Genomic DNA, 17411 nt, shown 5'->3' on the forward strand with positions numbered 1-17411 from the left:
ACACTTCTGCAGGCCCATAATGCAGCCAAACAAAAGCTGCTACAAACCATATGAGCTACTCAGATGCCTTCCCTATAAAACATCTCCTCTACAGGGTGCTTACAGGCTGCATTCAGTACTGGTGTCTGCAGAGGGACTTGTGGGTGAGAGATCCCAAAGAAAAGTTAAGCAGCCTTGCTCTGACACAGGCTAAGAGCTGGTGATCTCTCCAGCCTCTACAAGGGGAAAGCAAGCTATCAAGTGGGAACAAAAAGGATTCACAACACTTTCCCCTCCATTTTGCAAGGGAGAGAATTGCTCTTACACCTGAGAGCTTCCTAGGAGGAGTGAAGTTTCTCATCTCATCAGCAATATCTTTCAAAAGTAATTAAAGAACAAAAAATTCCCTGTTTAACACTGCCTTAGATCAGCTTCAGGGCTGGGATGGGAACTGTCCTCACTGGGTGGGCTCTGCTTCTGTATTGGAGAACATCCCCTTGGGGAAAAAAGGATAAGGCAGTGTCACCCATAGCCAGCACAGCAAAGAGGTGCCCTTTGTAACACACCTCTCCAGAGAGAGCCGTTGGCAGTGCTGGAGGGTCTCTCCCACACTGAGACACTGGCAGCACAAAAAGAGGCAAAGCTCACAGCCTCCTGCTGGCAAAGCACACTAAGAACTCTGCCCAGCCTCAGCAGTACCTGAGCTGCTAGCTCCACCCACTCATGCATTTAGGTCACAAGTCACTTCGTAGTCCTTCAAACTGCTGTATCGTCCCTTGGCCACTAAAGGGCAGCAGGACACCTTTGGTCCCCACTCTGTGTGGCCATGATCCTCTACAGCCTCCCAGCGAGGTGCAGGAAGCACCATTCTCTGCATGTTGCCCTCCCTGCTCCTTCACCCCACCACTGAACAGAGCAGGTAACAATGTCGCAAAACAAGGCACAAAGCTCATCAGTAGCACTGCAACAAGGAAAGCTCTCAGCCATCCTCCTCCTCAATGGCCAGCCTGGTCCGCCTGGACCTGTCAGGCACAGCACTGAGAGGAAAAGAGAGGAAGTGCTGGAAGAGCTGGGAGCAAAACCAGGCCACAAGCCCTAGATGTACCTTACTTACCATGCTGTTGGCTGGTTTGCTGGCATGTGCCTCCATCTGCTGCCAGTACTTCTTTGATTCCTGCACAATATCTTCATGGGTCATTCCTGGTAATAAGAGGAAACAGGTCTGAGCCACTCTGCTTTGGACAAGAGAAAAGAGGGAGGGAGGGAGGGGTTGCAGGACTTCCTTTACTGGGACTTAGAAACCCTTGTGTGGCTAACAGCTACAATCCAAAACCATTCTATGAATCTATGAATCAGAAATGCAGCATCAGACAAGAAGAAGGGTTGGTTTTGTCTTAGGAATTAGCTCCTGACCAACTCAGGTGGTGATGGAGCAATCCCCATGCCAACACCAACCAGCTACATGAGCTGTATGATTCTCTGAGCAATCTACAGCAAGAGAAGTCTGTAAGAGCAGGAACTGTCAGGTCAGTGTGAGGGCTCTTACCAAAAAAACCCTGAAGGGTATTTAAGTGCTTTAAGGACTTGAGAGAGCTACCAAACAAACCAAAGCAAGTCTTTTACAATGTCCAGCTGACTGCCACAAGGATGGCCTTGCTGCAGCACCCCCAGCACAGAGAAGCTGCAGAAGTGCTTGCTTTGCTTTTCATTTCTGCATTTGTTATGGAGTGAGGTGTTCCCTGGCCCATGCCACACTGACATGATCTTTGATCTGCAAGCCAGCATGTTTCAGAACTTAAAGGCCAGCAAACACAAGTTTTCGTCTCAGCTTAGGCTGTGTGTAACTTGGATCAGTCACAGCAGCCCTGACCTCAGCTTCCCCATTTGAGATTTTAGCTGTGCAGGTCCCTGCCAGGTAACAACACTGCTACTGTACAGGGCTTGGACAGGATGAAAAGCATTCAGGGAACTTCACCATTCTAAAAGAACATTTGCCCAGGCCTCCAAAAATGGCAGCTGCTGCACAGCTGGTACTATTCCCAGAGCAGAGCAGTTTGTGGATTTTCTCCTTCTTAGCCATTAATCCTAGAGGAAACTGTGTGGAGTTAGAAAAACTGCAACATCCTCTTTGGTGTCCAAGTATTCTGCAATGGACACGTTGAAGGTCTATGCTTTAGGAGCAAAAACTACAAAGCTGGTAAAACCACAGCAAAAAGGTAACATGCTGCACTGGATCTGGCAGAGAAAGAGCAGAAGCAGATCCTGTCTTCTACATTCTGCACACCTGCACTGTGATTCTTGAGGTGCAGATCCAATGGGAGAAGCACATACAGCTCTTGTCAGAAAACTGAATTCCAAATGAGGTTTTCAGCAAGTGAATGCCTCCTTCCAGTCCCAGAGATCTGAACTAACTCAACAATACAGTCTAGAAATGTGGTGGTTGGGGAAAAAAACAGCCTCCCAAATAATGAAAGAATGTTTTCCAAGACACCATCTCTCCAGAGCATGAACTGTCTGGAAGAGATGACTGGAGAACCAAAAAGCTCATGAGTTGATTACTTAGAACATTTCAGCACCGCTTGCAACATCATTAGTGAGGACAAAGCCTCTGTGATTTCCACTGATGGAAGAAGTTAGCAAGATATGTCTGTGCAAAGCCACAGTGAACAAGAAAAGAGTCCTGCCTGTCCACGTTTTCAGATCTTGGGAACCTTTCACTCCACTAATACAATCCTTTATCCCCACAAACAAAGCCACGAGCTCTGTAAAAGCTCCAATGGCTGTGAAAAGCAGCAGCCCACTGGTTTCAAATGCAAGCTGCTAGGAATGATGTCTTCTTTCTATTCTTGTCAAGCAAACAGCACCCAAATCAAATTCTCTACTTTAGTAAAAGCATTTCCAGAGAATGGCAACAACCACCTTTCATCTCTGTTTCCATAATAAGGGCTACACATAAGAGAAGTAATTAATCACCACTCCAGGAAGGTGAACTCACAAGGGAAAAGGGCCCTGAAGAAAAAGAAACAAAAAGATGAAGTCTTTCCCATTGCTGGAAAAGATGGGAATAAGCACAAGGATTACTGACCACCTCTGCAGCTTAACTCCTGGCTTGTTTCAGCTCCTCAGCTTCCCCTTTGAAAAGCACTACTTAGATAAAGAAGGTGTGGTGGGTTGAGAGCCTCAAACGGTCACAGAAGGCTAGAACCAAAAATCAATCTAACCATTTCCTCTACAGGCTGATGGGGGTGGGAGAGAGAAAGAAGCAATGAAGCTTTTTCTAAAAACCAACCAAACAACAAACCAAACCAACAAAAATAAACCAATCATGGAGTGGGGTAAAGAGCAAGGTGCTTGAGTACCCAGAGTACTGCAGGCAGTAACACAAGCGTGTAGGGCAGCTCACAGGCAGCACAGGGTCTCAGGAACTCTGGTGGTGTAATATTTTCACTTCCTGTGGCCAGAAGTAGGTGAAGCCCAAACAGGAAGAATAAAAGATGGCATTTGCCACAGTGTGCTCCTTGTTCATCACTGCCCCTCACAAGCCAAACAGGCCACAGGCTGCACCAAACAACAGGCCCTTGAACAAGTTGCCACAAATTACATCAAAGAATGGTGAGAAACTCCCATAATGTTTCCTCACTGAAGTGCTCCTGTCACTGGGATGGGTCCTGCACTAAACAAGACTCTGTGGTGCAAAAAGATGTAGGTGGACCAGTTTCTACTCAGTTAACTAACAGGAGAGCACCAAGAAAAACCTTCCAACATGTCAGAGAGACAGAGGACTGACAGTGCCAGATGTGGCAGGGTCATTATATGAGTGACCTTAATATAATTTCTGCAATAGATGGTAGGTTTAAGTTGGACATAAGGAGGAAGTTCTTTACAATGAAAGTGGTAAAATACTGCAACTGTGGTTGAGGCCCCATCCCTGGAGACTTTCAAGATCAGACCTGATGTGGCCCTGGGCAGCCTGGTCTATTTGGAGGTATCCCTACTGATTGCAGGGGGGTTGGACCAGATGACCTTTGAGGGGCCCTTCCAACCCAATGCTATCTGTGAAAATTCCAAGTATCTTGTCATTTCCCACTGCTGATGAATTTGTTTGGAGAAACTGGAGATGCACAGAATTCCTTTACATAACTGCTTTGTTACCTGTGCACACTGCCACTCTTAGCTGCACCAGATGCTCACTCAGGGGCTCAACTGCTGTCTAGGGTCTTGCACAGGATTTAAACACCAGAACACCTCTGGGGATTCAGTCCTGCCTAATAATCATTTTAACTTATGCAGCTGGTCCCAAGGGAAAAGCTTCCTGATCTGCAGATTACAGTAGCACATGTAAAGGGACAAGGGCCAAATCATCTCACAGAAACATCTTTGCTGTGTCTCTGAGGAGACAGTGAGAACATGCAAAAGTGAGTGACAGCTTCTCAGTACTCCCAAATCACCTTCTTCCCATCTCAGCTGGCCCTGGGGAGCATATGCATCACCAGCCCAGTAACAAGTAACACTCACCTGAATACTGCTGCAGCAGCCAGACCTTGAGCTCAATGAAGCTGTGAGCGAAGTGGCAGCTGTCCTCGCGCAGGCAGCCGTAGCGCACCTCGTGCCGGCACACGTCGAACTGGAAGTGCTCCTGGAACTGGCGGATCTTGGAGTACTTCAGCGAGGTGGAACGCACGATGTGGACCAGACACCTGCAGCCAGGACAGAAACACAAAGCACCAGAGGGTCAAATCTTCACTTCCATGTGACTTTCTGCACTACATAAAACTTTCATTTGGCTGGGCAGGCAAAGAACACAGAAAATCAACCCTAGGAGAGGCAGACTCCCACTGGGAAAAGCAAACCCCTGTGTTTTCCCACCCTCTCAACCCTTGGTGGGTATTTTCAATCTCCTCAGCCCATGGGTGATGCTCTGCTTAAGTTCAGGTATCAGACACATTTCAAAATAGGCAGCAAAGATACCAACTCCTCTGGCTCAGCAACTCCCTTGGTCTCAGGTTGCCAGGAACCAGAAAGGAGTTGTGTTACTGTGTACTTGACATGGTTCTTATACTTGTTTCCCCAAACATTCATTACCAGCCAGTTAAGAGACAGGATCCTGAGCTGGAGCATTTTTAGTTTGACCTTTATGTAAAGGCCAAACTGAAAGGCAGATTAAGCCAATGGAAAATTTAGGCTGACTCCAAAGGGCTGAAATCCCTCTGCACCCAGAGCAAACACAGAGGGTGAGGCATGCAGTACTATTATCATGCTTTGAGCTGCCCTCTGATTGGAACCCAGGGAGAGGAAAGAAAGAAGGAGACCAGGATCCTGGAGTTAAACTGGCTGGACTTGTGAGAGATTGCTTCCATCACAGCACAGAAAACATTCACTCACTTGTTGTCATGGAAACTGTGCTTGGCAGAAAGGTTGGAGCAGACAGATGGTGTGTCCTTGGTCCCTTTGCTGATAATCCGGGGTTTGCTGTCAAAGCAAATCTGAGAAAAGAAGAATTAGCATGCTGGGAAAAATCTTAGAGAGCAGTGAACCAGAGCCACTTCACTTGGAAGGGGAAAAAGAACCAGAGCCAGCCTATTCTAATGTTCAAAGTTAGAAGAAGCCTGGTGAAAACTTTGTGGTAAGGCTTTAAAATAAAGCAAGAGTATTTTTGGAAAAGCCTCTGGACCACATTTTTTGGCTTATTCTCAACAGTATTTTCCATTGTCGTTGGAAAAATTTTGGTCAGAGCCACATATTCTTTCCCAGTTAGCCAGCAGAGCAAGAACAAAGAGGGGAATGATCAGGAGAACTAGAAGAGGAGCCAGTTCACAAAGAACATGGGCCTGAACATGTACCACTGCCAGCGTGGGGAACTCTCTGCTGCAGAGCATCAAGATGGTACAAGCCAGGCCAACTCAGTGGCTCAGCACAAACATCAAGTGGAAATTTGTTGCTTTTGGGGGTTTTGATGCCTTAAGTAGCTGGGGCTAAGTTACAATTCAAAGCAACATCTCAAGACAGAAGAAGAGACAGGTGAGCCTATGAGGATGTCTGCATCTGGTTCAGCTGCAGGGCAAAGAAGCAAAACAACCTCTTTCTCCCACGCAGCTGCATCCCCTGCTCACTGCTCTTCTGAGAGCAGGGCACTGGCTGGGACATTTAGAATCATAAAATTGTTTAGGTTGGAAAAGATCTTTGAGATCATTAAGTCAACTCATTAATTGAACACTGCGAAGTCCCACTAAACCACGTCACTAAGCACCACATCTACACACCTTTTACAAAGCCCCAGAGATGGTGACTCTACTACTTGCCTGGGCATCCTGTTCCAATGCTTGACAAGCCCTTTGGTAAAGAAATTTATCCTAATACCCAACTTAAATCTCCCCTGGTTCAACTTTCCTCCTGTCCATCACTATGTACTTGGGAGAAGAGACTAACTTCTACCTCACTACACCTCCTTTTCAGGCAGCTGTAGAGTGATAAGGTCTCCTCTGAGCAACCTTCTCTGTTTATGAAGAACAGGTCCAGAGGGGCACCTTCCCTAGTTGGGTCACTCACCAGCTGTGTCAGGAAGTTATCTTCCACACACTCTAGGAACCTCCTACACTGTTTCCTCTCCCCTGTATTGTATTTCCAGAAGACATCTGGTAAGCTGAAGTCACTCATGAGAACAAGGGTTAGTAATTGTGAGACTTCTCCCAGCTGCCTATAAAATCATTTCACCCGCTTCTCAATCCTGGTTGGGTAGTCTATAACAGATTACCATCATGATCTCTGCATGGGTGACCTCCCTGATTCTTACCCTTAAACACTCACCTCTACCACCTCCATTGTTAAGCACTACACAGATAAACCTCTCCTGAACATACAGGGCTAGCCTATCATCTCTCCTTCCCTGTACATCCCTTCTGAGGAGTTTCACAGAATCATAGAATTGTTAGGGTTGAAGGGACCTCAAGGATCATACAGTTCCAGCCCCCCTGCCATGGGCAGGGACACCTCACACTAGGTCAGGTTGCTCAGAGCCACATCCAGCCTGGCCTTAAAAACTTCCAGGGATGAGACTTCTACCACCACCCTGGGCAACCTGTTCCAGTGTCTCACCACCCTCATGGTGAAGAACTTCTTCCTAACATCCAATCTGAATCTATCCATTTCTATTTTTGTTCCATTTATAGCCATCCACTGCAGCAGTCCAGCTGTGGGAGTCTTCCCACCATGGTGTTGTGATGTCAGCTAGGATCAATGGTCCAGGTCCACACTGAGGAAACAACAAAGGCTGCCTGCTCTGTACCTCACAGAGGAAGGTGAAGATGCCCTGATGTTCCTTGAGGAGCTTGGCAATGGTGAGGCTGCTCTGCTTGATACCACCTAGCGGGTCAAAGAGGAGGTCACGGTTGAGGGTCCCCTTCCTCTCCTCGGTCCACACGTCGATCTCTTCCTGGTGGTACGCGAAGGTGCAGTTATCTCCGTACTTACAGTCCTGCTTGTTAAGCATATCTACAAAGCAACAAACAGCACACACCACCACACAGGGAGGGCGGCCCAGTCAGAATCTAAACTCTCTCTCCTGTCTCCTCCCACTGCCCACACCACACAAGGAGCTGAAAGCAAGAAAACACAGAGTTAAATAACCCCAGCAACATAACCCACCCCAACAAGACTGTCTATACCAAGACACTCGGGAAAGTCAATGCAAACTGCTGAGTCATGACAATCTCAAGTAGTGCCATCTGTTCTGCAAACTGTCTCAAAATGGAGGCCTGCCTCTCAAAATTCAGTGCCTGGCCACAATTTAACCAACCCCTGTTATCCTGGACCTTGCAATCTCCCCACCTCATTACCCACTTCGTAATAACACTGCCTCATGGACCAGTCCCATCACATTGCCTGCACATAAGGAGGGGTGGGCTAGAGCAATGAGAAGGCAGAGAGGTTTTCCCTAGGTAGAATCACAGCCCTGCCATGGGGCTGCTTGGTGGAGAGGGACTAATGAAGGCACATGTACAGGAGACAAGTACTCAGGAAAGCCCATGTCTGCATGGCAGCTCTGAGTGCTTGGCTGTGCACAACCTTGCTAAGCCTTTGCAACTCTTCTGCTCGACCAGTTTAAAAGCTGCCTGCACAGGAGCTCATTGCCTTTCATTGTACTGAGCCTCTCAGCCCATAGGCTACAGAAGGGACAGGAAAACCCCAAAGACAGTAGGAGATAGCAAGCGGAATTCTTCTCCCAACCTCCCCTGGCACACACTGTACAGTCCCTTCCTAGCCACTGACAGCCCTATCCCCTCCAGATCACCTTTGCACAGGTAATAGGATCCTACAAAGTTGGTTTTGGTAGGGCGAGGACGGATCCTCTTCCAGGTCTTGTCTTCCGAGTTCTTCAGCCTGCCCAGCAGGATGTCGCGCTTGCACTTGTGCTCCAAGCCTTCCCGGTAAGTGTAATCGCCAGCCTTGGGCCCTGCAGGACAGAACAACCCCATCAGCCTGGGGAGAGGCAGACTCTCCCCCAGGCCAGTGTCCTGGGAGGCAGAGCAAAGGCATCACCTGTTTTGGGGTAGCAGATATGACAGGCTTGTTTGAAGACGTGAGTAGCTGCCAGAGGGTTCTTCACCAGCAGGGCTGTGTTGGGCATTACTGGTTCTGGTAGGAGCTCGGTGACCTTGGGCGCAGCTGGGTGACTCACTCCACCAAGGCTGACCTGAGAGAAAACACAGGTACCTCTCTTCTGAGCTCTGCAGTCATATGGGTAGGAAATCTCTCTCCATCCCCATTGCAGCCCCTCGAAAACCCTCCTGATTCTCTCCCAAAACGTTCACATCTGAAACTACGTTTCCAAAAGAGCTGCATGCAACCTTCTCACAGACAGCGAACAGCATGGTGTACTAGCTTCAAAGACAGACCACTTCTTCTCTTAGTATAGGACATCAGTTTTCCACCATGAGCCATGGAACTACACAGCCCCCTCACCTCTTCCCATTCCTTCCATCATGAGCAACTCTGCATAGGAAGGCTCTCAACCAACCTTACCCCAGCCTGGGAAAAAAACACTTATCAGCGAGTCTTCAGAGACCGAAGGACAATCTGAGGACAGAGACTTAGCTACATGTTGAGGTGGCAGGGGCAGCAGGACATCATGAATTTAAGCATAATTCATGTTCCATGTTTGCTATCTGTAGATAATCCTCCCTTTTTCCTCCAGGACTGGAGACATAGGCAGGAGCAGGACAGTGTATCTGCAAAAGCCTCCTGACGGGCAGAGAGGAACAAAGAACCTCGCTAGTCTTCAGACAAAGCTGGCTTACTCCAGCCTGCCCTTTTTGTGGCTTCCAGACACAGTGGGACCCTGTCCTCCATGATCCCCTCTGTTGAGCCTACAACCTAGGTCACACCTTGTTTACCTTGGCAACACAAACTGTTGCTGACAAATGAAGATGGAGCAGCCATCTTCCTACTGACTCTGCCTTAACACAGCAGGGGAGGCAGCACTCACTGGGGGCAGGTTAAGAAGAGGGGCCCAAATTACCTACATCACCCAAGTCACTACTACCTTGGCTCCAGTGCACCTTGGGACATCGGCTCGGGGGAGCGGCTCACTCACCACGGGGGATGGTTTTTGGCTGCCAGGTGGGTGTCGCAGTTCCTGAGGGCTAGTTTCTTCTGGGCAAAAGAAAGGGAAAAGAGCCCCACAGAACAAAAACAATCATTTCACTTTCAGAGGCAGTGATGCTCTCAAAGACAAGTAAATGCTTACTGAATCTATTTGCTTTGCTTCATGGCATTTTAATATTTCTTTGCCCAAACCACCTAAGTCTCAGAAAAACTGCAGGAAAGGCCTTCCTGTTCCCCAAACCTGCTGAACTCAACTCTATGCTGCTGAGCACTGATGTTCCCAGGGTGGCAATTCTAAAGCAGCCCAAAGCTGAGGTGGATTTGAGGGCTGAAGTGCTAACTGAGCAATCTCTGCTCTTCTCAAAATACTTTTGTTGCCAACTGCTGCAATACTGGGGACAAGTTAGCCAAGAAGAAGCCTGCCTTCCCTCCTGGGACAGAAGGGAACTTACTCTTTGCCCACCATTCTCCACAGTTTTGTTCCAAGCAACATAACACTCATCTTCAGTTCCTGTTGGCCTCTACCATTCTGCCCAGGTCGCCAGGATCTTGCTCATTTGGTCCACAATGTCAGAGTCATTGGAGGAGGAATCACATTATAGTCTAGCAAATTCTGTGAAGGGAGGTGTCCTGGACACCCAACTAGGTTTCAATCTAACTGCTCATCATTATACACCTTTACTTTCCTTTCTCCTTTAAGATTTCACCTCATGCACATACTGGTTTCCTGGGATTACACACACCTATAGCCTTCTCTCTTCACCCCTGAGCTCTCTCCAAGACAACTCTCTGCCCTCTTCTACACTTATTTCTCTGCTGTGGAATGCTGGCAGATAGAGCTATGTGACAGAAGCCCTAGCACTGAAGGAAGGAATTTGTCAAGAATTCACAAGTAAAGCTAAACAAACCCCCCTCAGCCCCACACCTACCAATGGCAAAGGAATCCAAGGCATCCAGTGACCCTCTGCTCGTCCCAAAGGAGTCCAGCGCATCGAGCCGGGAGTCTGTGTAAGGAAGCAGGTCCAAGGAATCCAGAGAATCCAAGGTGGAGCCACCGCTGCCTCCCGGCGGAGCCTCGAAGGCATCCAGCACAGAGGAGGAAGAGAGCTGCTTGGTGGGATCCATCACCAGGCCAAAAGAAGCAGGTGGCAGCGGGGTGGAGACGGGGATGCTGGCTGTCACAACTGGGGGCAACAGCGGAGTTCCCCCCGGAAACACTGGGATCAGCTGGGGCATCTCTGTTGGCAGGTTGGTAGGAATGGTGCCCTGGACCAGAGACTGGGGAATTGGGGAGGGGGGAAAATAAACAGCACATTAGGAATGGTGAGCAGAGAATGAGTGAACACAGAGAGCAACAGACTCCCACTCAAGTATGTGCTGTACTATCTGAAGCAAACAGACATGAGGCAGCTCTGGCCACCTGCAGACTTCCCACAGACCTCCCAACCTATCCACACAGCACACCATCTGGATCAAGGTCCCCCTTGTGTGTTGGGCTGCCTGAACTCATCAGTCTGCAAGTCAGAACCCCGTGCCAGGTACTTAAATCAGCTCAGGTCAAGCAACAGTGCAGCTAAGTGCACACAGCACCAAAGACAATTACTCACAGCACCTCTCCTCAGAGATTTTTGTCTTGAGAGGTGTGTACTGGTTTTGTACCAGACAATGGGGAATTTACCCTCCAAAAAAAGAGTAAATAACAACACTCACTCAGAATTTGGAAGTTAAATGAAAATAATATTTACAAAAGTAGACTTAATATAAAAGGTAACAAACATGCACATGTGTAACCCAACAACAGCCCAGACCCCCCTGGACAAAACCCCAAGGCTGCGCTGCGCAGCTCAAGGAAATTCACTCTCTCTGCTCCCACCACACCAAGACTTACCTCCTGCTCAGCACAGCCCAAATAATAGTTAAGCCAGGAGAAGGGAAGATGTGGAGAGCAAGAGCAAAGCACAGGAGAGCAAAGAGAGAGCACAAGCTGTACTCCAGATTATATAGAGATTTGCAGGAGAATGGGATGGGATCACAGTATTTTGTAATGTCCTGTCCAGCCCCCTGGGCTCTCAAATACTCTGGAAAACTTGTATTTACAACAGTGCATTAGTCCTAAACCTGTAACAGGTTGTCTGTCACACATCAATCTGAATATGTTGCTTCCAGACCTAAGTTGGCTCACATAACATCAGCAACATACAACTAAGGGTAAGTAAAGAATACAGATTTGTCTCTGCTTCTCCCAGACCTGTTCAAAGAACTTAGACTGAATGCAACCTGCACAGAACACAAGGAGATGAGAGCATGGCCACTGTACAAAACACAGCTGGTGATTCCTGTTTCAGCACACTACTACCCTCAGGTCTGCTTCAACTCCATGGACAACAGAGGCCAAGAAGAAGGTGTGCCTTTTAAGGGGTAGCTCCATGCACACAGCCAAGCAGGGTTGGAGGTGGGCTCTTCAGCCCAAGCCAGTTGTAGAAATAAAGGAAGGAGTGAATGAGTTTGCCAGAGGAAGAGCTAGGAGGGAAGAGTGACACAGAAAGAGAAGCAGCAAGTGTATCCATGTTCTCTAAGGACCTGTTTGCAACAAGAAACATGCAGTGCCATGCAGTGCCCACTCTTACTAGGGGATATGGTGACCCTTCAGCAAGGGAGTCCAAGAGGGAGTCCAACTCTTCCCCAATGATGTCCCCATCTGTGAAGTCCTCCACACTCTCAGGCGCTGGCAGGGATCCGCAGTCTGGAGATGGGAGCAAGCTGGCAGCAGGGAGTGAGGTAGGCAACCCCTTTGCATCAGAGTCAGAGGGCAAAGGGGCCAGGCCCTCGCTCACAGGGATGGAGGTGGCCACAGGAGCTGGGAGGCACTGCAGGTCCACAGCACAGTCTGTGATAAGGGAGAAACAGAGCCAGTCACTCAGGAGAGCCTTTTGCAGTGCACAGGCAGGTGCAGCCTGGCAAACCCCATACTGCACAACTCCACCAAAGCACAAAACCCAAGATTGCCAATCTCATGAGAAGAAGCATTCTGGTCTCAAGAGTTCTTGCACTTTCATGTTTGTTCCCCATCTCCAATGGCTCACCAACAGTTGAAATATGCTCTAAGGATGAGTGCCCAGACTGAGTGCTGGATTTGGCAAGCACATACAATAACCAGGAACAACACAAAACTTGTGGCTCAGCAGTTACTGAGTTCACTGTGGCCAAGACTAAAGGCTAGAGGCACATAATCCAATTTCTCTATTAACCCAAAAGCTAGTGTTTTCTTTCATGCTCCTCACTAATGCATTTGCAGAGATCACTGCCTTCTCTGTTCCTTGGAGCTTGGATATCCCAGCTGGAAGGGTACTCACACAACACTCCCTAAAATCTCTGGCATCCTAAATGGCAAAGGACAGAAAACACAAGGTCCTGCTGGGAAGACAGTGAGAGATCAGGTGCTCAGACTAGGCTGTGCTAACAATGTGTCCCCCCAAAAAAACCATCAGACTCACTCAGCTGTCTCCACCCAAGTAAATTCCCTGCTCATGAGTGCTTCTTGATGTCTGCAGGTGAGAAGCTGCTGCTCACACTCCCCCTTCAACACCTCAGCATACCCCTTGGGAACTTGTGTGAGTCAGAGCTGGGGCAAGAGAGAGGCAGTGACTTCCCTTAGTTCTTTCTTGCCTGTCCAATACATTACTGCAACAATAAGGGGTTCCCATCATGCAATATAAACCTCTGTTAAGTGAAGTTAAGGTTACAAGCACATATTCTTCACAGAAGAGCATTTTGATTCTCAAAAAATATAAAGAGGTTAAAAAAGAAAGGTCAAATGTTAGAAACTTGGAAAATGCAGCATTACACTTGCAGTTCTCAAACCAAGCACCCAAACTACCTTAATTCTGCCCCTGTGCAGATGTCCTGGAATGAAAGAAAAGAAATAAGCCAAGGATGCTACCTTCTCCATCCACACAGCCAGTGGCTGCACTGTAGCTGTGAGTCTAAGGCTATAGGCAAGGCAAAGTTTGGAAGGAAAGACAATAGCTTTTATTGCAAGGTCTGATAAGATTGGGAAAGAAACCAGACAAGCTCCTGAGACACAGATCTTGATACACTGAGAAATGCTGCACCCTGTCTGTACAAGCTCTGCTCACTCAGCCCCCACAAGAACACAATCATCCCTCTCTAACAGGGACTGGGCAAGTGAACCATGTTGCAACCCACCACACTGCACGTTGACTGATCTAGGACTGTGTTGCTACCCTGTGGTACCCTTGTTAAGAGAGCTCAGCAAATCAGCAATTCCTGCAAACCCTCAAGTACTGAACAAAACAACATCAGAGATCACACACACACAGACCCCTTATCCCCAACCCCACCAGGAGCACACCACCACCACACCCTGCAACCTTTCTTCTGGCATTTGTGGTGAATGGTCCACAGGGATGGACCTTGCAGGGCACAGGAGGCCGAGCTGTGACAAAAGGCAAGGGAAGCAGGGGGGGAAGCAGCAAGGGGCAGTCACAGATCCCTCTCCACAGCCTCATGGATGTGACTGAAGGCAAGCACAGGTATGGTACATCCGTTGAACCTTATGGGATCCAACACAGGTTTTCAGCACTGCAGCTGGACACATTCCCCAGAGGCAGCAGCTCAAATGAAGGGTGTAAATGTATTTAGTTTTGTAGCTGCCCCTCAGATCAGACTCAGCTCCAACCCCATGACCCCTTACAACCACTTGTCTCAGCCTTTTGGTGTGAGTCCCCCAGCCACGCTCAGGAGCCAGCTATCCAGCCTCCCTCAGTGCTGGCCTCATTGCTGGTAGCTCAGCCAGACTTCCCTCAGTACAAAGGGACAGTTTGTGCCTTCCCATTTTTCTGATGCTTAAAGTTGGAGTACTGTCAAGATCCCTCCAGGGGCCAACAAGAAGTTCAGGACATGCTGGAAGGGCCAAGGACACAAGCAGCAGGGAGCAAAATGGTTCACAGTGACAGGGCCCCAAAGGATCCAGAAGTTCAGTCCTTTTCCAAGGAATGAATGAGGCCCTTTGGCTCCCACTCAGACTCAGAAGCAGAGGAAAGAGGCCCTCACACACCCTAAGAGGCTCAAAACCCTGAAAAGCTGAACACAACCAAAAAGGCAGAGAATGATATGGGTGGTATGTGACCCTTCACAGCTCACTGCATGTGAAGGGTTAGAAGAGCAGGGACCAAAAGATTTCACTGCTTGCAAGGGGCAGAGAGGAGATGTCTGCTCCCCTCTCCTCACCACCCAAACCCTCTCATTCCTTCAGCCACTTCCTTGCATTCCCCTCTGTCCAATTTTTTCCCTATCCTTTCCCATTCCTGCTTTCCTCAGGACACCCTATCTGCTGACCTCACTCACCAGCCACCATGCCCATACCTCATACTCTCCCTTCCAGAGAGCTCATACCCCTTCTGCATGCAGCTCATGTTTGCTCCACCTTAAAACAATACAACCCTGATGGAAGGGGTCCAGAGGAGGGCCACAACAACGGTCAGAGGGCTGGAACAACTTTCCTAGGAAGATGGCCTGAGAGAGTTTGGGCTGTTCAGCCTGGAGAAAAGAAGGCTCCAGGGGAGACCTTATAGCATTTCCATTACCTGAAAGTACAGGAAAGTTGGGAGGGACTGTTTTATAAGGACATGCAGCAATAGGACAAGGGATTGTGGGAATGCCAGCAACGAGCAGTGTGAGCAATCTGGCATTCCCACAGGGGATGATGGTTTTAAACTAGAGAAGGGCAGATTTAGTTTGGACATGAAGACGTTCTTTACCATGGGGATGGTGGAACACTGGAACAGGTTGCTCAGGGAGCTGGTGGAGGCCCCATCCCTGGAGACATTCAAGGTCAGGCTTGATGGGGCTCTGAGCAACCTGATCCATTTGGGGATGCTCCTATTTACTCCAGGACTATTGGCCTAGATGACTTCTAAATGTCCACTCCAACCCAGTGCATTCTGTGAGTCTATGATTCTGTTCTATGAAAACAGCCTTCTTTGAGGAGCAGAGCACACACTTGCCTCCCCCTGATTTCTGCCACTGCCACGCCACTAAACCCCAGGTATTACTATTAGAAAGTCAGTGTGGGTCTTGTCCATCTGCTCACCTGACCAAGTCTCTCTATAGTTGCTCTGCTGTACAGCAGTCTGTCCCAGAAGAACAAACACAGTGCTTTTAAAAGCCCTGTTTCTAGCTTCCACTTGCCATAACAGCAGTGGTTCCCTGGTGCATTAGCTGGCAAAGGCTAAAATGAGCCAGAGATGAGCCATGATCTGTACCAGGCAGGGCTGACTTAATCAGATGACTTCAAACAAAGCATGGGGGAAGGGGCTTCAGGAGTCTGCATCTTAAAACCCAAACCAACAACAAAACAAAGAACCTTGCTGAAGAAGCTTTCAATCTGAAACTCTCAAGGTATCCAGCACCCACAGCCCTCCTGGTGTCACACCTCTCTCAGGGCAATGGCATAACATGGAATTTCAGTGCTTTTGAAGATTTCCAAGCAGTAAAGGTTTCTCTGTTTGAACTGCAGCAAAGGTGGCAGGCTACTCTTACACCAAATCCTGATTAGATAAAGAGCTGACTGGATGTAGTCACTCTTTACTCTGCAGCAGGAGTGCAGCTCAGTTTAGCACGGCAAGAAGATTGGGAAAACCTCTCCTTAATTCACAGAACTCAGGCTCATGGTTGCCTGTAGCTTTCAGATACTGAACTGGCAGTCAACAGATGTTTTCCAAAGCACCCTAATAACAAAATTAGTTTCTTTCTAGAGAAAGAGCAATTGCTACTTGCACTGGTAAGTCTTCCTACTTATCTTCACACACAGAGATACCTTTCAAAGGAACAAAGACTGGTGTGCTCAGAGGCACAAATTCAGTGCTCCAGCACACAACAAAGGGCAGAGCACATAGCAAACCTTTCCACAGGGGCAGAGTTAAGGTTACTTGTTTCCCAGCATGAGAAAAGCAGCCCCAGAGCTCTCCTTCTGCTCCTCATGGGTGCCTAAGCCTAAATAGGGCTATCCCTGGGTCCCTTCCAACTCCCTTCATTTCCTCCACCTTACATCTTGGAGGACCATATGCATTCAGAGCACAAACAGCTGCCTGCAACCTTAACTTGACTTTATCTGAAGTGTTTTGGCTGGGAGCAGAGTTTCAGAAGCTTTGCCAAGGCCAACTTTAACAAAGCACAACTGGAGAGAGCTGTGTACCTCAGCAGACCCTTTTAATTCCCAAATGTGTCTCTCACTGGGCCTGGACAAAAAGCTTTTCTGCAGGAAAAATACTCCTGCTTCCCACTGGCTTCTCCTCCTCCCCCTACTTACCAAACCCAGCAATGTGCAGAAGAGACACACATGAAGAATGATAAAGCCTGGCCAGATACCTTACAAAAGGCACAAAAATCAGAGAAGATGTCTTTAGAACAGAACAGAATAGAATAGTCTTTACCTGTTTCAATGTCATCTATTGAACCCAATCCATTGGAAGTGGTCTGAAAAGAGGGTATAGGAAAGGGGAGAGAAAAATATCAACAGAAATTAGTATTACAAATATATATCCACACTTCACAGGTGAGACTCTTTACTCCTCCCTAAGTGCATCTCACCCCTTCTTTTCTTTCATGGCCTCTTTCAGTGCAAGGGCAGCGAAACCAAACTTCAAGAGGCCATTAAATACAACCTGCCTCTTCATTTTTGCCTCCATCAGTGGACAAACCCTACTGCTGTAAAGGAATACCTGCCCTGCACAATATCCAAGCACGGGAGCAAATCTGTACCTAGAAGAGGCAGAGAAGAACGCTGTGTCCCGAGCGCCAGGACACATCAA

At 48.3% G+C, this 17411-nt stretch overlaps 1 protein-coding gene across 7 annotated transcripts in view; it reads right to left on the bottom strand.

The window, feature by feature from the left end:
* ZC3H7B (zinc finger CCCH-type containing 7B) overlaps positions 1 to 17411 on the bottom strand; it is a 45407-nt gene that overhangs the window by 10978 nt on the left and 17018 nt on the right. For 2 of the 7 annotated variants that reach the window (XM_054168125.1, XM_054168121.1), the window contains exons 8-17: positions 17034 to 17076; positions 12207 to 12466; positions 10509 to 10857; positions 9515 to 9624; positions 8515 to 8668; positions 8267 to 8428; positions 7262 to 7467; positions 5362 to 5462; positions 4495 to 4676; positions 1094 to 1179 (exon numbers count right to left, since the gene is read on the bottom strand). In XM_054168125.1, the coding sequence (XP_054024100.1) occupies positions 1094 to 1179; positions 4495 to 4676; positions 5362 to 5462; positions 7262 to 7467; positions 8267 to 8428; positions 8515 to 8668; positions 9515 to 9624; positions 10509 to 10857; positions 12207 to 12466; positions 17034 to 17076 (1653 nt within the window). Of the gene's footprint in view, positions 1 to 1093; positions 1180 to 4494; positions 4677 to 5361; positions 5463 to 7261; positions 7468 to 8266; positions 8429 to 8514; positions 8669 to 9514; positions 9628 to 10508; positions 10858 to 12206; positions 12467 to 17033; positions 17077 to 17411 lie in introns of all 7 variants that reach the window. The other 5 variants (XM_054168119.1, XM_054168118.1, XM_054168124.1 and 2 more) reach the window with 4 other exon arrangements.

This window comes from Dryobates pubescens, chromosome 15 (assembly GCF_014839835.1).
Source record: "Dryobates pubescens isolate bDryPub1 chromosome 15, bDryPub1.pri, whole genome shotgun sequence".
In the NCBI taxonomy this organism is placed as follows: Eukaryota; Metazoa; Chordata; class Aves; order Piciformes; family Picidae; genus Dryobates; species Dryobates pubescens.